Source organism: Eschrichtius robustus, chromosome 11, assembly GCF_028021215.1.
Source record: "Eschrichtius robustus isolate mEscRob2 chromosome 11, mEscRob2.pri, whole genome shotgun sequence".
NCBI classification, from domain to species: domain Eukaryota; kingdom Metazoa; phylum Chordata; class Mammalia; order Artiodactyla; family Eschrichtiidae; genus Eschrichtius; species Eschrichtius robustus.
Genome location: NC_090834.1, coordinates 74,494,433 through 74,518,803, shown reverse-complemented (window position 1 = coordinate 74,518,803; position 24,371 = coordinate 74,494,433). Strand labels below are relative to the sequence as shown.

At 49.9% G+C, this 24,371-nt stretch overlaps 1 protein-coding gene across 4 annotated transcripts in view; it reads left to right on the top strand.

The window, feature by feature from the left end:
* Positions 1–7,172: 7,172 nt before the first annotated feature.
* The window catches only part of PLEKHA7 (pleckstrin homology domain containing A7), a 208,872-nt gene continuing 191,673 nt past the window's right edge, over positions 7,173–24,371 (top strand). For all 4 annotated transcript variants that reach the window (XM_068555733.1, XM_068555731.1, XM_068555729.1 and 1 more), the window contains exons 1-3: positions 7,173–7,279; positions 7,396–7,472; positions 7,568–7,625. In XM_068555733.1, coding sequence (XP_068411834.1) covers positions 7,194–7,279; positions 7,396–7,472; positions 7,568–7,625 — 221 coding nt within the window. In that variant the 5' untranslated portion in view covers positions 7,173–7,193. The remainder of the gene's footprint in view (positions 7,280–7,395; positions 7,473–7,567; positions 7,626–24,371) is intronic.

Genomic DNA, 24,371 nt, shown 5'->3' with positions numbered 1-24,371 from the left:
CACATGGTATTCAATAAATGTCAGTTGCCTTTTCTAGCAGGGTTCTTTACAGGCTAGGTTGTACCTAGACACCATCATCTTTCTCCTTTCAGGGAATGAAGGTCACCTAGAAAACTAGGCAACTAAAAGCACAGCACGGTTTGGGTAATGCAGTTGGCTGGCTGGCTCAGTGTGTGGTCTGTCTCCCCATTCTCCCCACTCTGCTGGGCCAGGGAGGGGCTAAGAGTACAGTTTCCCCAGTGGCTGCACAGGGGACTCGCCAGCTTGTCCTAGCAGATCATGTGGAGGGCTGTGGGCTGCAATGCTCTAATGCACAGTCATCTTTTTTTTTTTTTTTTTTTAAATTTTATTTATTTATTTATTTATGGCTGTGTTGGGTCTTCGTTTCTGTGAGAGGGCTTTCTCTAGTTGTGGCAAGCGGGGGCCACTCTTCATCGCGGTGCGTGGGCCTCTCACTATCGCGGCCTCTCTTGTTGCGGAGCACAAGTTCCAGATGCGCAGCCTCAGTAATTGTGGCTCACAGGCCCAGTTGCTCCGCGGCATGTGGGATCTTCCCAGACCAGGGCTCGAACCCGTGTCCCCTGCATTGGCAGGCAGATTCTCAACCACTGCGCCACCAGGGAAGCCCCCAGTCATCTCTTTTTGATGTTGATAATTGTACAGAAAAAAAGCAGACATGCATGCTGATTTCGCCAGCTGTCTTCAGGATCTCAATAGCCTTGCTGTCCTTGATATCTTGGAAATCCACATTGTTCACATCTAGGACTTGGTCCCCTTTCTGAAGTCCTGCTCAGTGTACATCAGAGTCAGGAATCACCTTGGAGATGAAGATGCCTTGTTGGCAGGCCCTTCCTACTGAGATCTGAAATCCCAACTGAGCTCTAGGGGCTTTTTTTTTGTTTTTTAAATATTTATTTATTTTGGCTGTGCCGGGTCTAGTTGCGGCACACGGTATCTTCATTGCGGCATGCAGGATCTTTCATTGAGGTGCACAGGCTTCTATAGTTGTGGCGCGTGGGCTTAGTTGCCCCACGGCATGTGGGATCTTAGTTCCCTGACCACGGATCGAACCCGTGCCCCCTGCAGTGGAAGCGGGGAGTCTTAACCACCGGACCACCAGGGAAGTCCCCCTCTGCCCTTTTTTTTTTTTTTTTTTTTAATTTTTGGCTGCATTGGGTCTTCGTTGCTTCACGCAGGCTTTCTCTAGTTGGGGCGAGTGGGGGCTACTCTTTGTTGCGGTGCGCAGGCTTCTCATTGCAGTGGCTTCTCTTGTTGCGGAGCACGGGCTCTAGGCACGCAGGCTTCAGTAGTTGTGGCATGCGGGCTCAGTAGTTGTGGCTCGCGGGCTCTAGAGCGCAGGCTCAGTTGTTGTGGCGCACAGGCTTAGCTGCTCCACAGCATGTGGGATCTTCCCAGCCCAGGCCTCAAACCCGTGTCCCCTGCATTGGCAGGTGGATTCTTAACCCCTGCGCCACCAGGGAAGCCCCCCTCTGCCCATTTTTAATTGGATTGTTTTTGGTTACCGAGTTGCAGGAGTTCCTTACATAGTTTGGATATTAACCCTTTATCAGATGTATGATTTGCAAATATTTTCTTCCATTCTGTAGGTTGCCTTTTCACTTTGTTGACTGTTTCTTTGCAGAAGCTTTTAGTTTAATGTAGTCTCATTTATTTTTGCTTTTGTTGCTTATGCATTTGGTATCATATCTAAAAAATCATTGCCAAGACCAGTGTCAAGGAGCTTTTTTCCTATGTTCTCTTCTAGTTTTATGTTTTCAGGTCTTATGTTTAAGTCTTTAATCCATTTGAGTTAATTTTTGTGAGTGGTGTAAGATAGGGGTCCAATTTCATTCTTCTGGGTGTGACCATCCAGTTTTCCCATTTATTGAAGAGACTATCCTTTCTCCATTGAGTATTCTTGGCTCCCTTGTCAAATATCAGTTGATAGCTTATGTGAGGGTTTATTTCTGGGCTCTCTATTCTGTTACACTGGTTTACAGATCTATTTTTATGCCAGTACCATACTGTTTTGATTACTGTAGCTTTGTAGTATAGTTTGAAATCAGAAAGTGTGATGCCTCTAGCTTTGTTCTTCTTTCTCCGGATGACTTCGGCTAGTCAGGGTCTTTTTTGGTACCATATGAATTTTATTTTATTTTATTTTTTTATTTTTTGGCTGCATCGGGTCTTAGTTACAGCATGCAGGATCTTTCGTTGCGGCACGCCCAGTCTCTTCGTTGCAGCACTTGGGCTTCTCTCTAGTTGTGGTGTGCGGCCTTTCTCTCTCTAGTTGTGGCATGTGGGCTCCAGGGTGCACGGGCTCTGTAGTTGTGGTGCACGGGCTCCAGAGAGCATGGGCTCTATAGTTTGCGGCATGCGGGCTCTCTCATTTGGCGCGTGAGCTCAGTAGTCGTGGTGTGCAGGCTTAGTTGCCCCGCGGCATGTGGGATCTTAATTCCCCAATCAGGGATCGAATCCGTGTCCCTTGCATTGGAAGGCAGATTCTTTACTGCTGGACCACCAGGGAAGTCCCCATATGAATTTCATTTTTTTAATTTTTAACTTTTTTTGAATATTTTCTTTTTTTAATTTATTTTTTATAGAAGTGTAGTTGAATTACAATGTTGTGTTAATTACTGCTGTATAGCAAAGTGACTCAGTTATACATATATATATATATATATATATATATATATATATATTCTTTTTCATATTCTTTTCCATTATGGTTTATCACAGGATATTGAATATAGTTCCCTGTGCTATACATTAGGACGTTGTTTATCCATTCTATATATATCAGTTTGCATCTGCTAATCCCAAACTCCCACTCCTATCCTCTCCCCCTCCCCCTCTCCCTTGGCAACCACCAGTCTGTTCTCTAGGTCCCTGAGTCTGTTTCTGTTTCATAGATTGGTTCATTTGTGTCTTATTTTAGATTCTACACATAAGTGATATCCTATGGTATTTGTCTTTCTCTTTCTTACTTACTTTGCTTAGTATGATAATCTATAGGTCCATCCATGTTGCTGTATATGACATTATTTCATTCTTTTTAATGGCTGAGTAACGTTCCATTATATATAAACACCACATCTTCTTTATCCATTCATCTGTCAGTGGACATTTAGGTTGTTTCCAAGTCTTGTCTATTGTAAATAGTGCTGCTATGAACACAGGGGTGCATGTATCTTTTCGAATTATAGTTTTTTCTGGGTATATGCCCAGGAGTGGGATTGTTGAATCATATGTCAACTCTATTTTTAGTTCATTGAGGAATGTACATACTGTTTTCCATAGTGGCTGTACCAATTTACATTCCAACAGTGTAAGAGGGTTCCCTTTTCTCCACACCCTCTCCAGCATTTATTATTTGTAGCTCATTAAGTTTCCTTAAAACAGGGCTATTTTTTAAAATAAATTTATTTATTTATTTTTGGCTGTGTTGGGTCTTCATTGCTGCACGTGGGCTTTCTCTAGTTGTGGTGAGCAGGGGCTACTCTTTGTTGCAGTGTGTGGGCTTCTCATTGAGGTGGCTTCTCTTGTTGCAGAGCACGGGCTCTAGGTGTGCAGGCTTCAGTAGTTGTGGCATGTGGGCTCAGTAGTCGTGGTGCACGGGCTTAGTTGCTCTGCGGCACATGGGATCTTCCCAGCCCAGGCCTCAAACCCGTGTCCCCTGCATTGGCAGGCAGATTCTTGACCACTGCGCCACCAGGGAAGTCCCAAAACAGAGCTATTTTGAATTATTTACTGGGTAAATTGCATATCTCCATGTCTTTGGGATTGGTAACTGGAAGATTATTGTGATCCTTTGGTGGTGTCATGTTTCACTGATTTGTCATGTTCCTTGAAGTTTTGTGTTGCTGTCTTTGCATTTGAAAGAGCAGCTCCCTCCCCTAGTTTTTACTAACTGCCCTTTTCAATGCATCCAAACTTGTATTTTTTTGCTCCAGTGGTGTGCTGGAACTTTACACCAAACCTGGACTTCCACAAAGACCCTCTTGTCTGCGGGTGATTTTCTAAGACAGGGTTTGCCACGGCTCCTAGACTGTGTCTGAGAGGGGTTGCAGTTGGTTCGTGGGCCCCTCAGGGTCCACAGCTGGGACCAAGGTTTGTATGTCTATTGCCTGAAATATGTGTGGGTGAGACTCCTCCTGGGTCCCTTGGCATATAGTGCTGGATCCCACAGCTCCCAAAGAAGCACTCTAGTCCATGGATGGATGCCATATTGTTGTTGTTGAAGGCAGGACACAAATTAAGGGTATCTTACTCAGCCATGATGCACCTATATATTAATGGCAGCATACCACATACACAGTTCTGCGTTTTGCATTTCACTTAATATCTCAGAGAGTATTCCATACCAGTACATGGAGATCTATCTCATTCTTTTTAACAGCTGCATAGCAACCCATTGTAGGAGGATGACATAATTTAACCCATTTTAAAAAATTGAGGTGTAATTGACATATAACATTATATTAGTTCCAGGCGTACAACATAATGATTCAATATTTGTATATATTGCAAAACATCACCACAATAAATCTAGTTAACATCTGTCACCATACAAATCCATTTTGGGGGGATAGACACTTAGGTTGTTTCTGGTCTTTTGTAACTATTGACAATGTTGCAGTGAATACTCTTGTACACATGTCTTTGTGCCCCTGTGTGAGCATTAACATAGGATAAATTTCTAGTAGAAGAATTGCTAGGTCAAAAGATATATGCATTTAAATTATAATAGCTGTTGCCAAATTGCCTTCAATGAGACAACTATTTTATAGTCCCACCAACAATGAACAAGAATGTCTTTCTCTACAAAGTGATTTTTGCCAATCTGATACTAAAAAATCTTACCTTAATTTTAATCTGCATTCCTCCTATTATGAGGGGGTTGAATATTCTTTCATTTGTTTAAATGTGTCACTTTTCTGGGCTTCCCTGGTGGTGCATTCGTTGAGAATCCGCCTGCCAATACAGGGGACACGAGTTCCATCCCTGGTCCGGGAAGATCCCACATGCTGCGGAGCAACTAAGCCCGTGTGCCACAACTACTGAGCCTGTGCTCCAGAGCCTGCGAGCCACAACTACTGAACCTGCATGCTGCAACTACTGGAGCCCATGCACCTAGAGCCCATGCTCCGCAACAAGAGGAGCCACCACAGTAAGAAGCCCACTCGCCACAACTAGAGAAAGCCCGCTTGCAGCAACGAAGACCCAATGCAGCCAAAAATAAACAAATTTATAAAAAAAAAAGTATTACTTTTCTATGAACTGTGTGTTCATGTCCTTTGCCCACTTAATGCATTCTTTTAAATTAATGTTTAACAACAAAGACACTACCCTCCCCTTGTAATTTGCTCAAGAATCTCCTCAAAGGGAGGAGGCCCTCTCGGACTGGTGTTCAAGGTCCTCTCGGACAGGTGTTCAAGGTCCTCCACAATCACAGCTCCCTCTTTTTAACTCATATGGGCCTCCTTCCCAAACACCACTGTCTGTTCCTAAGGAAGGGGCCTTTATGGTCTCCTCAACATCCCATACCCCTTCCACAATCCCATGTTTGCTCTCTCATCCCTCTCCTCTGGGATGCGTTCTTCCCAGTCAAATCTGACCAGTCCTTCAGGGTCCAGCCAAATTCCACCTGTCTGGGGCATATTCCTTCCTTCCTTCCTTTCCTTTCTTTCCTCTACTGTTGATTTACAATGTTGTGTTAGTTTTTGCTGTACAGGAAAGTGAATCAGTTATACATATATCCACTCTTTTTTAGATACTTTTCCCAATATAGGTCATTACAGAGTATTGAGTAAAGTGCTATACAGTAGGTTCTTATTAGCGGGGCGCCTTTCTGAATCTAGCCTACAGTCTCACTTTCATGTGAGCTGCATCCCACCAACTACCTCCTATGTCCCTCAAAGGCTGGACCTGACATCTCCCAGAGCCCAGCTTCCTCTCTGTCCATGCTTAGTGTGCAGGGATGTCAGGGTGGAGTGTTTTTCATGCACTCAAGCCGCATTTATTGACTATATATATGAGTCAGGCACTGTTCCAGGCACTGGGGATATGGCAGTGAGTGAGGCAGAACAAGGCCCCTCCTCTCCTCCAGCTGACATTTTACTGGTGTGTTTGTGTATGTGTGATAATGTACAACAAAAAGGCAATAAACAAACACACAAATAAGAATGTCAACTAAGTGCACAGAAGTAAAGGAATAGTGAGTGGAGGAGGGGAAGGGTCTCCTTTAGACAGTGAGGTCAGGGGAGGGATCCCCCAGGAGCTGAGATGAGACCAAAGACTGAGAAGGCTCCAGCCATGCAAAGAAGCTTCCAGAGTCCCCACTACAGACCACCCCCCCTCCCCCCCGCCTGGAGGGTCTGTTCTTCTAAAGATGGATGAGATGCAGCACAGCTCTCAGCACCTGTCTGTCACTTGACAAGAATTGAAGGCAGAGACCTGTTATTCCTTCCAACTTCAGGGCTATGTGTTGGTGTGTCGGGGGAGGACCTGCACCCTCCTGCTTCATACGCCAGCTGCAAACTTGGGGAAATGAAATCATGGCTGACCTGGGATTAACAGAGCACCTATACGTGCCCGGGTCCAGTTAAGTACTTTACACCACTGTTATTTCATTTAATCTACAGAACAATCCCATGTAGTATTTATTACTAACTTTATTTTACAGAGGAAGAAACCGAGGCTCGGAGGGAATATGGAAGTAACCTGTTGAGGTTTACATGGTTCAGAAAGAAGTACAGTTCCTGGAGAGAGTTGTGTCGTGGCGGTCCGGTGGGGTTTACCGGCGCATTCGGGGAGCACCCTGTCTCAGGAGTTGGCCCGCCGCGCCCCGAAGGCGGCCCCCGCCCTGCTCGAGTCTCGCGGCCTCAGGGGCCAAGGGGCGCGCGGCGGGCTGGGGGCGGGGAAGGCGCGGGGACAAAGGCCGCGGCTACCGCGCTGGGGCGGGCGGGTGCAGCGGCGAACTCCCGCGGCGGTGCCGGGACTCTGCCAGCCCGGGCCCTGGCCGCCGCACGCCCGCACCCCGTGGAGCCAGCGCCGCAATGGAGCGCCCGGGGGCGCAGTCCGGGCCCGCGCTGGCCGAGCCCGCCGGCACGCCGCCCGCACCGCCCCCTCCCCCGCCTCTGCCCCCTCCCTCCCTCCCCGCGGCGGCCGCGGCTACTCAGTGCGCGGCGAACATGGCGGCGGCGGCGGTCGGGCGGGACACTTTACCTGAGCACTGGTCCTACGGCGTGTGTCGGGACGGCCGCGTCTTCTTCATCAAGTGCGGCGCGGGAAAGCGGGGACGCGGGCTGGGGCGCGGGCCGGGCGGGGGTGCGGGGCCGGGCGAGCGCCCCCAGAGCGGCGGCGGCTCTAACAGGTGCATCTCTCTCTCCGCAGCGACCAGCTCCGCTGCACGACCTGGCTACACCCGCGCACCGGGGAACCCGTCAACTCCGGCCACATGATCCGCTCAGGTGGGCGCCAGGCCGGCGGGGTGGGGCGCTCGGGGGAGGGGGGTCGTGCGCCTGGGTGGCCCAAATTTGACCGGACTTTTCTCGCGTTTCCACAGACCTGCCCCGCGGCTGGGAGGAGGGCTTCACGGAGGAGGGCGCCAGTTACTTCATCGAGTAAGTGACGGGGGCGCCGCGCCTTCACCTGTGCCTCGGGGTCCGACCCGTTTCCCGCCGCGCCGCCGCCTCCCTTCCCCCAGCGCGGGTCCGGCGAGTTGGCGCGCACTGCGCCGCGGCCGCGCTCATGTAGGCTATTCTGTGCCTGAGTTGTGCGGCGGGCTCCAGGGGGAGGCGAGGCGGGGGCCGCATCTCCGCAGGGGGGCCCGGGCCGGGGTCCGGTATGCCGCCCGATGCTGGCGCCGGGGCTTCAAACTGCGCCCGGGACGCGGCGATTGGGCGGGCTTGGGGCGCTGGTGTGAGGGGTCGGACACACCTCCGCGCTGGGCTCTCGGGCTGCGCGGAGTCTGGCGGGTGCCGGGGCCGGGATGGCCCGGGGTGGGGAGAGCGGAAGTAGGGGTTCTGACCCGGGTCCGGCAACTGGGGTTGGGGAGGAGAGGGGGGTGGGGAAAGAGACGAAGGGCATCTCGTCTGGGGGTCTTTCTCTTCGGCCACGTTGTCCGGGTTGGTGGTGGAAGGTCGGCACCGCAGCCCCGCTTCTCCAAAGCGCGGGCCTGCGGGGGAGCGGTGGGGCTGGGGAGGGGAACCGGTCAGCCAATAGCATTCCTCGACCACTCGGTGTCTTCAGCTGGCGCTTTACCGGGACTATCACTCCTGCCTCTGCTAGTCAATCAGTGGCTTTTCCGCCGAAGCTCGGGAGCCTTGCCCCAGCCGTCAGGTACCCTAGACCGAGGTCTGTAGAAATGAAATCGAGGGGCGGTGAGTTAAGGCGCCGTTCTGACGCTAACACTAGTGTAGTCTTTAATTTCCCACTCTGGGCGTGTACCTGGGTTGCAGCGTTTCTCTGCAACCCTCTGCCTGCTCGCAGGTGAGCTCCATGAGGTCACAAACTGCTTTTGATCCTTTGCCCCAGTGCCTGGCACAGAGTAGGCACTCGGTAAATGTTTGTTCACTGAATGAATAAACTAGGCAAAGGATAGAGGTTGGTGTATTTTGGGGGACTCTGAGTCAGAATTCCTTTCTTCACCAACTAAAACACTGCTAGTCAGTAGTGGAGCAGCATATTCGAAGCTCGGATGGTCCCAGAACATCCCAGAGCCTCCCTCCCGGTTTGGGCTCTGACAGATGGTTGAAATCCTGATGGATGAGATTTACAGAAATGAGCACTAGCCCTGTGACTGTGGTTCTGCTCTCCTACCTCACATCTGTATTTGAGAGAGAAGTTGGGGAGCTGGCTGGGACCTCAAACCTCTTGGTCAGTGGGCCTCTCTGGCTCATAACTGCATCCATTGATGTTATTAGATTTCTCCTGTGTACCACACATTGTTGTAAGCATTGGGACTACAGAAGTGAAGAGGCAGACACTGGTCGGCTGCTCAGGGAGCTTGCAATTGAGTGGGGGAGGGGAGGAAACAGAAAAATGAAAACAAACAAACAAGAATAATGTCAGATAGTGGTAACTACAATGCAGGAAATTAAAATAAGGTGATGTGATAAGTAACTGTGTGGTTTGGTTGGATTGGGAGGTTAGTGTTGGTGTTTCTGAATAGGTGACATTTAAGGTAAAATTTGAATGACGAGAAAGAGCCATCCTTCTGTGGATGAGGTGGCAGAGCATTTCCGGAAGAGAGAAACTGCCAGTGGAAGGGCTTTAAGGCACGAAAGAGCTTCGAGTTCAAGGAGCAGAAAGGCCGGTGTGTCTGGAATGTGGTGAACAAGGGAGAAGGTGGCAGGAGAAGAGGTTACAGACAGGAGAGAGCTGAATGGTACACAGCTTTGTGAGCCAGGGTAAGGAGTGACACGAATGATTTACTTTTTTTTTTTTTTTTAATTTATTTATTTATTATTTATTTATTATATTTAGCTGTGTTGGGTCTTCGTTTCTGTGCGAGGGCTTTCTCTAGTTGCGGCAAGCGGGGGCCACTCTTTTTTTTTTAAAAATTTTTATTTATTTATTTATTTATTTTTTTATGGCTGTGTTGGGTCTTCGTTTCTGTGCGAGGGCTTTCTCTAGTTGTGGCAAGCGGGGGCCACTCCTCATCGCGGTGCACGGGCCTCTCACCACTGCGGCCTCTCTTGTTGCGGAGCACAGGCTCCAGATGCGCAGGCTCAGTAATTGTGGCTCACGGGCCCAGCCGCTCCGCGGCATGTGGGATCTTCCCAGACCAGGGCTCGAACCTGTGTCCCCTGCGTTGGCAGGCCGATTCTCAACCACTGCGCCACCAGGGAAGCCCTGATTTGCTTTTTAATTTTTTTTTTTGGCGGCTTGCAAGATCTCAGTTCCCCGACCAGGGATTGAACCTGGGCCCCGGCAGTGAAAGCTCTGAGTCCTAACCACTGGACCGGCAGGGAATCACCTGATTTACATTTTCAGAATGATCTCTCTGCCTGTTCTAGAGTGGGCTGTAGGTGGGCAACTGTAAGGATAGTAGTAGGAGGCTATTGCTGTCATCCAGGCAAGCATCATTGATGGCCTGAGTGAGGGTGGTAGGTAGCATCGGAGCTGGAGAGAAGTGGTCAGATTCAGGCTTGGTGACTGGATTGCAGTCTGCGAGAGAAGGAAAAGGGTCAGAGATGACTCCCAGGGGCTTGAGCACCTGAGTGGATGGTGCTCATATCACTGAGATGGGAAGGCCGGGAGGAGCAGGTTTGGGGTGGGGGAGAGCATGAGATCTCGTTGTGCCATGTTACATTGAGATGTGAATATATCAATTAGTCAGATGTGTGAATCTGAGCCCAGGACAGAGAGAGGACTGGAGATATACATTTGGGTATTATAGGTGTTATTCAAGGCCACAGGATTAGATGAAATCACCTAGGAAAAGAGTGTAGACAGGAAAGATGACCTAAGCCTTGGGACAGAGCAGCATTTGGAGACTGGCAGAGGAGAAGGACTGAGAAGGCAGGAGAAAACCCAGGAGAATGAGGGCTCCCAGAAGCCTGAAGGACAAATCCTGAGTGGAACAGGTGGAAGAGAACACATGAGGTAAGGAAATGGAGTCAGTAAGTATAGGTGAATCTTTCAGGTGGTTTTGTTACAGAGTGGAGTTGAGGAACTAGCTGAGAACTGGAGAGGATGTACATTTGGAGGGGGGTGGTTTTTTTTAGAGGGAGATTGTAGAGCGTGTTTTGTTTGGATGGGAATGATCCAGAAGAGATGGAGAAATAGATGATGCAGGAAAGAGATGGGACAATTACTGGAGCAGTGTTTCAGAGAAGGTAGGAGGGAAGGCATCCAGGGCTTAAGTCTCACTGGTCTCAGATGGGAACAGGGCATTTCATCCGTTTGTGGAAAGGAAGGGCTGAGTGCCAGAGCTTATGTAAGGAGGTTGATAGGGTTGGTGAGGGGAGAGGTGGGTGTTCCTGTTTGATAGTTTCGGTCTTTTTCATGAGGTACTAGGCAAAGTCTTGGGCTGGGGGACTTGAGGGGTGTGTAGGACTCTATAGGCCATAGTCACAGCCTCCCAACCTTCCTGTCTTTTGCTGACTCTTCTGTGGTAACTGTGTGTCAAGTCCCTGGTGATCATCTTACAGCAAGCTCTGGCTCCCTACCCACCAGGGCCTAGGCTGTGTCCTCCCAGGCCTAGGGGAAAGCAGGATGTGACAGTGTCCCCACGCTCAAAGGTGAACCATGTGGGGAAGCTGAGACCCTGTGGCAGCTGATTATATTTCCTACCTCCCGTGACAATTTCTTGAGAGACTTAAGGGTTTGGGAGTAATTATTCTCCTTTTCCCCACATAAAAAATGTTTTGCTTCACTCTGCTTTCTTAGATTCACTACGAGCATTTCTGAGTGTTCAATTTTTTTTTTTTTTTTTGGGTCCTCCTCTAATAGGGCTCAGTTAGAGGGACAAAGCATTGGCACAGCTGCTTTTATTTTCCCCATTGGATCCTCGGACCAGAGAGTTGTGTGAGGTTTTCAGGATGCATCAGTTGCTCCTGATATTTAGCAGGTGTTTGAATACTTTCCAGAGAAAAATTTCTTGAAGCAGAAAACCTTGAGCTAAGGCAGGTGGATTTTAGTTTTGATTTCTGCACTTTTGGTTCATTTTTGGATTAACTTGGGACAAAACGTGGTTCTCCCAATTCTAGACTAGGTGATGCTGATATCTCCTAAGAAGACCTCTTGTACTCTAAAACTTATTTGCTTTCCCATGAGTCTCTTAGCCAGGTAACAAGTTGTGATAATAGTGTCATTAACAGCAACAGCAATACTAGTAGTAGCGATTATGTAATAGCTTCATCTTTCTGGGTCCTTGAAGAATGCCAGGAACTGTTTTATAGCTATTATCTGACTTAATTCTCACAACAACTTGATGAGGTAGGAACTGTTACTAGTCCCATTTTACCGATGTGGAATCTTGTATAATTCTGGGCATTTGGGCAGCAAAGGGCAGTTGGCTTTCTCCAGTACCTTTTCTTATTTGATCCTTCTAACAGTCCCTAGAAGCAGCAGGTCGGGGATTATCCCATTTTTCAGATGATGAAACTCAGGTTCACGAAGGTTCAGTGATTTGGCCGAAGTGTTAGAGCTGGGACTAGACTGTAGGTCTTCATGGTCACCATGGTGGTGGTGGCTTCTACCCCAGATCAGAGGTGAGAGCCAGCGTTGACACTTGAAGGAGCTTTGTGTGCCATGTGCCACTGCTCCGAGTCAAGCTGCCCAGGGCTCACGTGGCCGCACCTCTTCTTTGTTTTGCTAGGGATTGAAGTGCCTTGGAAGGGCAGCAGCCCTGGTGTCCTGTGCTGTCTGGTGGTGGTGCATGTCTCTGATTAGTAAGAAGTGGAAGACGTTAATTTTTTTTTTGCACCGCGTGGCTATCAGGAACTTAGTTTCCTGACCAGGGATCAAACCTGTGCCCCCTGCAGTTGGAAGCATGGAGTCCTAACCACTGGACATCCAGGGAATTCCCCATTATTACTTAGTAAAAACAGTTTGGCAGACATAGCCTTTTCAAACATGAAACCCATGAGGGAAAAGTTCTAGAAGAGGCCTTGGGAGCTAGAGTGTTACAGTGGGCTGGGCTTTAGGGTTTCATGAAACCCTGTGGGTTGGGTTCTCCCTACAGCAGGCTTTGAATAGATCTAGTCGACAAGGAGGATGAATGGCAGAGAGGAGGGGTCTTGCCTCCTGAGACTTTGGTGCCCAGCCCAGCACTGGGCACTGAGTAGGCATTTGGTATTTATTGAAGTAGATCAGGGGAATAGGGGAAACTGGGCAAGGTGAAGGAAGCAAAGCGGCCAGGAACCACACCTGTCAGGGCTGGTGCCTGGCCCTCAGGCTTCTTGGATGTAGTTGCTTGGTGTCAAGAACAGCACTCAAAGCGGGAACCTGGCCTCCTTTGTCTTCTTCACCTCATAACCTCATGCTCTGCATCTGGGGAACGGGACATCTGTTGGCCTTTGGACCAGGGCTCCCTCCCTCTCTGGTTGCCAGGCCTTGGTGTCTGCTGTAACTTGGCTCCAGGGTCCTGGTGGGAAACAGCTGATTGTACAAGGTCTCTTCTAACTTTAACTCCCCCTCAGTTTTAGCTTTGGAGCCTTTCAGGCCATGCTGTGTAGGTGCCATTCTCTTTGTGGGTACTGGAGTAAGCCTTGGAGTAAGGCCAGTTTCCCCTCCCCAGCCCTTTGGATCGCAGCAGATCCTGGGGCAGGACTGGCAACCTGATTTGCAGGACCCTGTGCAAAATGAAAGTGCAGGGTCTCTTGTTCAAAAAAAAAAAAAAGTGCCATTAAAGGTATTAAAGTAGGGCTTCCCTGGTGGCGCAGTGGTTAAGAATCCTCCTGCCAATGCAGGGGACACAGGTTCGAGCCCTGGTCCGGGAAGATCCCACATGCCACGGAGCAACTAAACCCGTGCGCCACAACTACTGAGCCTGTGCTCTAGAACCCGTGAGCCACAACTACTGAGCCTGCACGCCTAGAGCCCGTGCTCTGCAACAAGAGAAGCCACCGCAGTGAGAAGCCTGCTCGCCGCAACTAGAGAAAGCCCGCATGCAGCAACGAAGACCCAATGCAGCCAAAAATAAATAAAATAAATCAATTAAAAAAAAAAGGTATTAAAGTATAAAGTGCTTTCCTTTCTTCTGCTGGCTTTCCCTCAACTTGTTATGGCATTTCTGTTTGCTATTTAATGTCATTCTAAGTTTTAAAAAATTAGAAATTTAAAGTATTAGCATACATCTTATGGTTCATCTGTATACTGTGGAATATAAAGCTTTAAATGCAAACATCAGGGCATTGACCTCATAGGCTGAATCACCACCATCATGCCTCACTCCGAGACACCACAGGGTGAGGGTGCCAGTGCTCAGGCCCCCTGGACAGGAGTGAGGAGCAGCAGTGCTGGGCAGGGCTTGGTGCTCCAGGGCGCTGGGAGTGGGCAGTTAAGAACCCATCTTATGGAGGCAGGGAGTGGAGACCAAGCGTGAACCAAGGCTTCAAGTCTCCTTCAGAAGGATTACTCCTCTGGAATAATGCTAAATATCTAGAGTGTGTGTGTTTTTTATTCTAAAAGCCCATCCTTCAGTCTGAAAGGGAGAGAAGAGGAGTTAGGGAGTGAAGGCTGAACCAGGGGCGACAGAATGTCCAGGTGGGGACCCCAGATGGCCATAGGTACCAGGTGTAGAAGCCTGTGAATACTGGATGGCCCAGGAAGCTGCCCTCTTGAGGCTTAATTAAGCCATCATTCAAGGGATAGTCTTCCAGGGCACCCCAGGAAGAAATCTGTCCTGTCTGCCACATGTTCCTCCCCAGACAAATGTTGAACTTCATGGTAGTGAAATTTGTCTTGTAGCGTGCCAGCCTGCTATTTCGAGTATCTGTCATCTTTCTCATTGAGGTGTTGCTGGGAACAGCAGTCCCAGCAACTTTATTTCAAACCAGAAAGCAGCAGTTCCACAAAGAATTTCTGGGAAACTAGCAGCTTACATCTATTTAGAAGGGAAATTCTGAAACCTCTTGTTGTTGAAGGTTAAGAAAAGGTTCTCCCAGCTTGGCAAGCCTTGGCCTAATCCCACACTTTATATTTCATTTCCTGCTTGTTTTATCAAGGGTGAAAACTGGCTCATGGATTGAAATGTTAGGTTCTGTGCAAAAGGGACAAGAGCAGTGTTGTGTAGAGAGCCGGAGGGAGGACTAAGAGCCGTGATTTGTGCCACGGTCTCAAAACCAACCTAGAAAAGATCTGGGAAAACCTCTTTAAGACAAATGGTGGCAATTTGCTTCTTAAGGCTCTTTTTTTCAGAGAAAGGACAGTGGGTGGGTGGTGAGGGTGTGACCCCTGATTTGCAGTGCAGTGCGTATGTGAAGACGGTGGGTGTAGGTATCATTCTCTTGATATTTATGGGAGTAAATTTTGGGCTTCCTAAATTGAGGACTTTGGGACAAGGAGCTTATTTAAGAAAGCACTGCATGATGGGAACTATTTGGTGATTTAGTGAGGTGCTTACTCTAGTTTTCTGTGTCTTCAGAAAAGAGCATGCGTTTGAGTCTTTTTTGCTCAGTGTAAGACAGCAGCATTTCAGCAGACTGGCAGGGTGTCTTAAGTAAATATTGGCAGAGGGAAAGGCATGGGGGAATATGGTTCTATTTGTCTGTTGTTTTTAAGTGGCTGTCAAAACATTTATTTCTCGATCTTCACAGCAACGAAGACCCAACGCAGCCAAAAATAAATAAATTAATTAAAAACAAAAAAACCCAGTATATAACCTTGTCCAACAGCAGCTATGCTGTCCCAAGGCCATGGGTACCTTGTCCAGGCTGTCGGGACCTGGGGACCAAGATCCCTGAGTAATGAGGTATGAAAACGCCTCCTGGTTCGTCTCTTTCCTGGGCATTTAGAGGGCTGCACAGATGTCTGATCCTTAATCTGGGTGGCCACCTGGTTATCGGCTCTGACAGCTGAAGGACAGACATTGTCTGGTGCTGCCTGGGCCACAGATGTCAACAGTAATAATCTCCGTGGTGCTTGATTGTTGAAAAACACGTACGTTCTTTTTAGAAGCAGGTATTTTTATTATTTTCTTGTCCTCATTTTACAGATCAAGCAAGCATTTGAGGCAGGGGGTGGGAGAAGGGTTAAAAGATCTTTTCAAGGCCAGAACATCAGTGGAGGAGCTGCGACTTGAACCCGGGTCCTTTTGGCTACAAATTTGTGTACTGTTTCTGTCATGGTGCGAGGTGTCTTCTGGCTCCCATCGCGCCTTTCCTTCTGTCCTGAATCCTCCGTTTACAGTCTGTTCCCCACAACTGGTCCTCCGTACCTTCCCTGATGACCCTGAGGCAGACGCCCCCTTGGGCCTCCCTCAGAAAGTCCCCCGCAGGATAGAAGAACGATGGGCAGGGTAGATGGTTCCCAGGCAGGGCAGTCGGTTGGGTCCCTGGTGCTCTGGGGGAGTAGATCCCCCGACCTTACCCCAGATATCAGCTGACCACAGCTTAGGGGCTGATGAGCCTCTTAAGCCTGCTTAGAGCCAGGCTTTCTCTTTCAAGGTTCTGCCAGGAGAGTGTTTCCAACGTCACAGTCAGTGTTCTCAGGGTTTTTCAGGGGCTTTTCCTGCCAAGGCAGAGCCCTCACCCTCTTGAGGTCTGACAGCGTGAGGTTAGCATGCATTCTCTTCCAGGGGCTGCTGGCTACCTCCTGTGCTTCCTTGGAACACTGCAGCACGGGGAGGGGTTGGGGGGAGGTGGGCAGTGTGCTTGGGGGATGAAGGGAGCAGAGATCCCATTCCAGCCCTGTGCCTGGGCCCAGGCTGCACAGCCTCTTGTGTTCTCTCCCCTTGGGTGAAGTGAGAGATGAGACTATCTCCGTCCCGGGAGGTGTGGAAGCAGAGCAGTATTGTAGGTTAAGGCAGGAACCTCTGCAATAATCCTGTCCTCTCCAAACCGAGTTTAGAGAGGATAGGTTCTGTGTGTGTCCACAGATAGCACCTTGCTGGAGGAGCATTTAACCACAGGCTGGATGGCTTTTGATCCAGGATGCATCTAGACTCTGATGAACATCTACTATATGCCGATCTCCCCACTGGGCGATGTGGAGAGGAATGGAGGTCACTGTCTCCGACCTCCAGCAGTGCCCAGTCCAAGAGAGGAGAGGGATACTGGGCAGTTTCAGTGTGGGTGACTGGGGCTGGCAGCCTGAGGAGGGCGCCCTAGGGAGCTTCAGAGGGTGAGTGTGAGGAAGGCCAGGCAGCTGTGGAGCGGAGTGGTGGGCAGCCCGAGGCAGGAGAGGCCAGTGGAGGAAATGCGAAGGAGCTGGGGCTGAGGGTATGTGTGTGCCTGTCTGTGTCCTGAAGAGGCTGGCACCGAGTTGAGTAGTAGGAACTTGACCTGGGTACCGCACTTGACTGGTAGCAGGGCTTTAGGAGAGTGACGTAATCGGGGGTTTTGCCTAGGGGTTCCCCAAACTCTACATGTGAGGGGTGGTGCTGCGTGGGGGTTACAGAACACAGATTCTGGAATCCTGGGGTGAAATCTTGGCTCTGCTGCCAGCTTGGGCAGGTCACTTAAACCTCTCTGTGTCTTCAGCTGTTTCTTCATCTGTAAAATGGGGACCGTGACTGTACTGCCAACTTAGAACAGTGCCTGGCAAATCGTCCATGCTCTATAATAACTAGCATTAACTATTAACCATTGCCGCTCCCATAAAGGGAGCCGGGGAAATGTGGCCCAGTCAAAGGAGCTCGTTCTCTTGGGGGAAGTCTCCTGAGATCAGGCTAACAGGAGGCAGAATTGTGCTTTCTTGTTGAGACTTGTCTTTAAAAGGAAGCTGGGCACTGAATGGTTGTTGCTAAATGTCAAAGAAATGATTCCTCGAAGCCCTGTCTGGCTGTGTCCAACCTGAGAGAAAATGAGTATTTTTCTTGTACTTGTGTTGGACACATTTTCCAAATGGGCTGTTTTGGTTTCCTCCCCATCCATCCCCTGCTGCCACTACCACCACCAGGGAGAGGGTTCCCAGGTGTTAGTATCAGTGTTTGCACTGCCTGGCAGGGCGTCTGAGCTCTTTGTTTTGGAAGCAATAACCCTGGTATCTGTCTTAAAACACTTGATGAGGGAGCAGGGAGGGTAGACACGAAGTAGAAGCTGTGTTCTGTGCTGAGGCATAACTTCTAGGGGGTGGACTGGGAATCAGCATTATTACAAGCTCCGTGGGTGATTCTTATGGACCCTGAAAATGAAAACGTCTCGGAGCTTCAGCTTCCCGATCTGTGCAGTGATGGCTGCGCTACTTTCCTCCCAAGTGTTATGTGAGAATTAAATGTGATGGCCCATCTGAAGCTCCTAGCATGCTGTTTAGCACATAATACGTGCTTAGGCCTCGTGAGCCCTTTCATTTAGAGAGGACGTCTGTCAGGATTCATTGGATGGAGCTTCGAGAAAGGCCTTGAGAGAGCATCAGTGGGTACAGCTATCAGTAATGCCCAGCCCGTGACCCCAGTTAGATCCTGGAGAGCCAGGCTCCCTGGGACCTCTGGTTTCCTCCGTGGAGGTTGGGAATACGCTCTCCTCCCCTCTGCCCAGACGATGCTGTCAGCCCCCAAGTTGGCAGTGTGGCTGGTCTTTTGGGTGACCATTGAGTGGGGACTGTGTCTGCCTGGGGGGTGGGCTAGCCATTCCACACCTCAGAACCCCATGACCACTTAGAGATCCTCCTGAGGGCAGAGGAGGGGCTGGGGTGAGGGGAGGGTTGTTCTGAGTGATTGACATTGATAGCCAGAACAGGCAAGCAGCTGCAATTAAGTTGAGAAATGGGAATGCTTCCTCTGTGTGGGAGAAGAATAAATGTGTCCCGGCAGACAGTTGTGATGATGAGTCTTAGAGGAGTCTGGTGTTGCAGTCTTTCCTGAGCTGGTCCTGGGGAAGATGGGGTGGGGGCAGGATTGTGGCTCAGCGCCGTGAACGGCTCACCAACTCCCGGGGGACAGTGTCAGGCACAGAGTCGGTGCTCAACCAAATCAGCGTGGGTTTGTTGATCTGACGTTTGGCATGACCCTCTTGACACTGGCAGGCACACAAGGAGAGAGGCTTGACTGGAGTTAGGAGTAAATTGGGGTTGTAAGCTGAAGGGGTGAGGAGGGACACAAAGTCAGTGGTCAGCGTCCCAGGGAGGGCAAATCATTCCCTTCCCTGCCCATGAGAGTGTTTGGAAAGATTTCTCAACACATTTGACCTGGGGATTTTAAAAAAATAGACACATGGATGCTGTGAAGCTGAATATCTATAATCCCTGTACCCACTAATGTATTTCTAAGCAGAATTGGCGGTACCTGAAATTACATCCATTTGCCGAGGCTTTGAATAATTACATTTTTTTTTAGCCCTGGTGTGTAGGTGGGAGCTGGAGAGCGCTCACTCAACCTCTGCTTCGACTTTCCGCCGGCCCTCCTCACCTGAGAATGCATGGATGTGTTGGTGTGTTTGGCACCATATGGTTTCTAAAACTCTGGGCGGGTGATATTAGTTCTTTGGGGGAGGGAAGAGTAATTGGCTTCCTAGTCTATGAATGGATACATAATTTAAATTAGAATCCAAAGCACACTCTTCTTATTTCAAAAACTCCGTGTGTCTGAGGAGCACAGTGATTTAAGATATAATAATCATGTTGTGCAGTGACCTTGCTGGGCCTTTTGAGGCTGCTCCTTGGGGCAGGGAGGACCTGCTTGGTGCTGGATTACCTCCTTGAGTTCGTGGAGGGGTTTGAGAATTCTTTTTTTCTTTAAGGCCTTTGTTGGATTTTCCTTGGGTTTTGGGTGCAGTAAGCTGAGTGTTGGGGCAGGGGGACTGTCACAGTGAGAAGCCAGTTGCTTTTGTTGAGTCCTTATTTACTCGTTTGTTTTATAAATGTTTATCTAGCGCACACTATGTGCGCTGTTCTAGGGGCTTAACAGATGTGGGCTCATGTAACCCTCGTACCAACACTATGAGGCAGGTCCTGTTATGATCCTCACTTCATAGATGAGGAGGTTACGGAACTCTCGGCACAGATGTTAGGTGGCAGGGGTGGGATCAACCCCAGCTGTCCTTATTTGGGGTCCTCATGGTCCCTTTGTGCCCTGCTTGGCCTGTCTCCACCACATTCCATGGTGGGCCATGCTGTGGAGGCTGGCTCCATTTTTTTTCAGGGAAAAGCTCTAGCTTCACACACATCACTGAGGGGCTGTGGCTGGGGAGAGAGAGGCAAGGATGTGGTCTGGGCTGTTGGCCTAGGACTCACTGGGAGCAAACCGTGTCAGGCCTTCTGTTGCGTCAGCTCCTGGACGGAGCCCTGCCTGGTCTGGTAGGAATTATCACCCCCCTGCCCTAACACGCGTACATCCAATTGTAGAGAACCCCCTGGACTTTGCAGTGGTCCCTCCCGGAGAGGGTGTGCCTGGAAATGGCTGTCACAGACTCTGTCCAGGGGACCATATCCTGAGCTCAGAGACTGGCTGAGGCAGGCCCCCAGGTCTTCACCATCTTTCTCTGCCCAGAGTGCCAGTGACAGAGGAAAGCCACGGGCTGGTTAGGTTCCCCTGCTCCCTGAGCCGCTCCTCCTCCCCCATCTGGCAGGAGCATGGGGTCTAGGAGAGGAAAGAGATCCTTTTAACCAAAAGCCTTTCCTTTGGCCCTGACTCCTTTTAGGGATGGACACCTCCCTCCCCTAGTCCCACCCAAAGTGGAAAGAAGATTTTGAAAATCAACTCCCCTTCATAGTGAAAAGGTTTGGCCTTTTGAGGAGAGTTAGCATGAAAACCTCACATCTAGTACTTTCCTGCAGCCTCCGGGTCATTGCTCAGGCCCCTGTCCTCGGACATTCCTGGTGGGAGGAGAGGGAGGCAGTCTGTGGGCTGAAGCAGGGAGAAGGTGGCTGGCTTTTCTGTCCCCATAGTCACCTCAGGGTTATTGTAAGGGGGGTGGTGATGGGAGCACTGGCCACCTGGGGGAGGGAGCAGAAATGTCCTTGGCTCACAAGCAGAGCCTCCGGGCAGGGCAATCTCACTGGGTTCTGACAGATCCACAACGGACCCATGCTTGTGTGACGTGAGAAAAGGGCCTGGTAGTTCGGCCTACTTCCTGCCGAAGATTGATACCCCACCCCACCCCCACCCCCCCCCCCCGCCCAACCCTGCCCCTCTGAACCTTTCTGGAGCTGGATGTGGCCTCAGGCCTAGTCCCCTCCCAACCCTGGCTGCACCTGCCGGGGGTATTGTTAGCAGGTGGGATAGGTGGAGGGACCACCTCCCTGAGTGCTGAGTGCTTCCGTCTGGACTCAGGCTCACATACAGTTCAGCTGTTCCACTCCAGACTTTAGATAGGGCAGCTCTGGGGTTGTGGGCAAGCGCACAGGCAGCCCAACTTTGTGGCCACGTAGTTTTATTTAACCTCTAAATAAAATGGGGCAAGCGCTGGCATCTGCCCCATGGGATTTTTGCACTGGTTGCATGAGAATAATACATGTAAAATACTGAATCCCTGGAACATTTTAGAGTTCGATCAATTTTAGCAAGTATTTCCATTAACAGTGGGTATTTTGTCTTTTTTTTCCTGTAGTAGCTGCACTGGTCCAAGCGTATTTGGGCGATTCCTTGACTTACATCCAGCAGGGACTCTTGTCTTGTGATATACACAGAGGGTACCCATGGGTACTGCCTAGCTCAGATTCTCAGTTATGGGCATTTTCTAATAGAGGGCATTGAACAGCTTGATGTATTTTGCCCAAGCGGTTAAAAATGGCCCACTCTACTTGCTGGTTTTAACCATAGCTGCACCCTAATTATGACCGTGGCTGTTACAGCTTATGCATTTAAGCAATTCAGATATAGTTGCAGCAAAGGCTGTGTCTGACCTGGGCCCTGGCTTGCTTCCCCTGGGCAAGGGGAAAAATAGCTCCTGTGATAATGGAAAAATGGAGAGGGGAGGCAAGATTCAGTTTCGTATATTTGTGTCCATTTTTGCTGTGTGCCTGGCACCATATTTGTTCTACTCTGGGGGATATCAGGGAGCTGGCAAAACAAGATGTCCACACAGTTTCAGGCCATAGGATGGTCAGGTGGTGTGTGATTAAGTGTCAGGTAAGTAGTGCAGGTACAGCATGGAGAGGAGCGTCCAGGAGGAAATAATTCAGTGGCTGGATGAGTCAGGGAAGACTGAGGGGTCTTGTGAGCTGGACTGGGTGGGGATGAGAGGAGGAGTGGGTGCCTCAGGCAGGGGGACCAGCATTCATTACTGGGGGGGGGCAGTCCCTTCATTTAGCAGACCTTTACTGAGCTCTCAGTGTGTGCCAAGCACTAGCCTGGGCACTGTGGATACCAAAATGGGTAAAGCAGAGTAGAGAAAACAGCTATGGGAGGCAGAAGGGCCCAGTGGTTGGGAGCATGGTTTAGCACAAGATTGCCTGGGTTTGAATCCAAGCCCTACCACTTACTAGCTTGTGGATCCTGAGCAAATTATGTAATATGGAGCCTCAGTTTCTTCCTCTGTGAAATGGGGATAATAATAATTGTGGTGGAGATAAAATGAATTAACATTAAGTACTCAGAAGAGTCTTGAATAAAGTACTCTTTTTCTTTTAATAAATTTTTATTTATTTATTTATTTTTGGCTGCATTGGGTCTTCGTTGCTGCACACGGGCTTTCTCTAGTTGCAGCGAGCGGGGGCTACTCTCTGTTGCGGTGTGCAGACTTCTCATTGCGGTGGCTTCTCGTTGCAGAGCACGGGCTCTAGGCGTGCGGGCTTCAGTAGTTGTGGCTTGCGGGCTCTAGAGCACAAGCTCAGTAGTTGCGGTGCACGGGCTTAGTTGCTCCGTGGCATGTGGGATCTTCCCGGACCAGGGCTCTAACCCGTGTCCCCTGCATTGGCAGGTGGATTCTTAACCACTGCGCCAGCAGGCAAGTCCCTTGAATAAAGTACTCTTGAGTGTTCACTATTATTATCACTAGAATATGAGCTCCATGAGGGCAGGCATTTTGTCTGTTGTGTTCACTGGTATATTGCTGGCTCTCAGAAGGTATCTGCTACATGGTAGGCATTCAGTTAAGGAATCAAAGTGCCATTGGTGGCCTCAAGGAGCTTAGGAGCCTGTTCTCTGGTGGGAACACAGACATCAACAACTAGAGGATACTGTGCAAATGACTTGATAAGGGAAGCATGGGGATTAGAGGGCCACAGAGATGGGTGGCCAGGGAAAGCTTCCTGCGGGGGTGCGGGGAGCCTGAGCTGGACCTTGGAAAACAAGCAGGGATTTGTTGGGTGGTGAAAGAGAGTTTGGATGTTCAAGGGAGAGGAAGCAGCATGGGCAGAGCTAGGTGAGAACGTGGCATGTTCAAGGACATTGAGAGAGGAAGGAGGCTGCAGGAAGGGCTGCTTAGAGGAGCTGGGGCTTCATCGTGAGGGTGGTGTGGATCTGGGCTTAAGGAGGGGTGTAATGGAGCCCCCGGGGTTGTGAGGGAGGAAGGTGGGATATCCTGGGTGTGCTGGTCACTCTCCCAAACTCTGGCTCAGGAGTCCAGAGAGGTGGGGCTGGAGGAAGTAGGTTGAAGCCTGAAAGACATCCCACCTGGCAGGTGAGGGCTTGGCCTCCAGAGGAGGAGAAGCTGGGAAACCCACACCACTGCCTGGCAGCACTCCTGCCTTAAAATAGAAAGAGATGGAGATAAAGAGTGAGTGGTGGTGTGAGTGTCCAAGGGGTGACCTAGTTAAAACCTGACCCCCTGGAAGTGCGAGAGCCACCCTCACCCTCGCTCAAACGCTGGGGCCTTCTAAGGGGCAGCTGCCAAGGGCGGCCTTGTCCTCCTTACCTCGTCCCTCCTCAGCCTGTGCTGTGTGCAGAAGTCCTGTCGCCAGGTGGCCTCGGCCCCATCCCACCGACAGAGGAAGTCTGGTTCGCAGGCCCGTGTGCTTCTGGGAAAGGGTACGGGGGCTGAGAGTAAGAGAAATAAGGGAATGAAAATAGGTTAGTGGACTCAGGTTAATGGAACTAAATGTAACTCCAAATGAAGAAGACTTTGAGGAAAAACTCTATATTTAGGCTTTTGTTCCCCACAGCGCATCATAATTCTTCACAGACTTAATTATCTGACAGACAGTAACACCCTTTACTCCCTCGTTCCTTCTCCCTCCCAACTTCCTTAAATCCCACCCTGGCATAGTAGAAAAGAGGAAAATGGAGAAGGCTTTCACTTTTCTCTTAGGCCCTCTGCCTCATTTTTCTTTGGTCCGTCCTGATTTCTCTGAGGCCTTCAGGACTTATTTCTGTGGTTGATGATTTATATGCAGGATCTGCTGAAGGTCCTTGCGCAGGACTTTTAAACTTTAACTGAGGTTGTGGGTATGATGGAAATTGTGTGGAAATGACATTGCGGTCATGTGAGGTGGAACCGTGTAACCATGGCCCCTGGTGTTGTTTTTCGGGTCTGCAATCCTGAGTCAGGAGGGTGCCCCAGGCTTGTTTCTGTAACCACAGAACAACCACTTCTTCGGCACCTACTGTGTGCTCACTGGTCCTTCATCTGAACGGCTTTGGGAGGTCCGTGCCAGCAGCAGGGAGAACCTCCAGAACTGAGACAGCAAAAGCCTCCATGGATGACCCACAGGTGCTGGCTGTTTCTGGTGAATTGGAGCCCAAGGCCACGTTTAAAATTGCTGGGAACTTTGAGCCTGTAGGAGTGGGCTCCCGGTGCTCAGAGCCTGACATGAATGTGGCACGAGGGGAGAGTGTGAGCCAAGGGTCTTCCTGATGCCTCCGCTTCCTCCCAGGTGGGAAA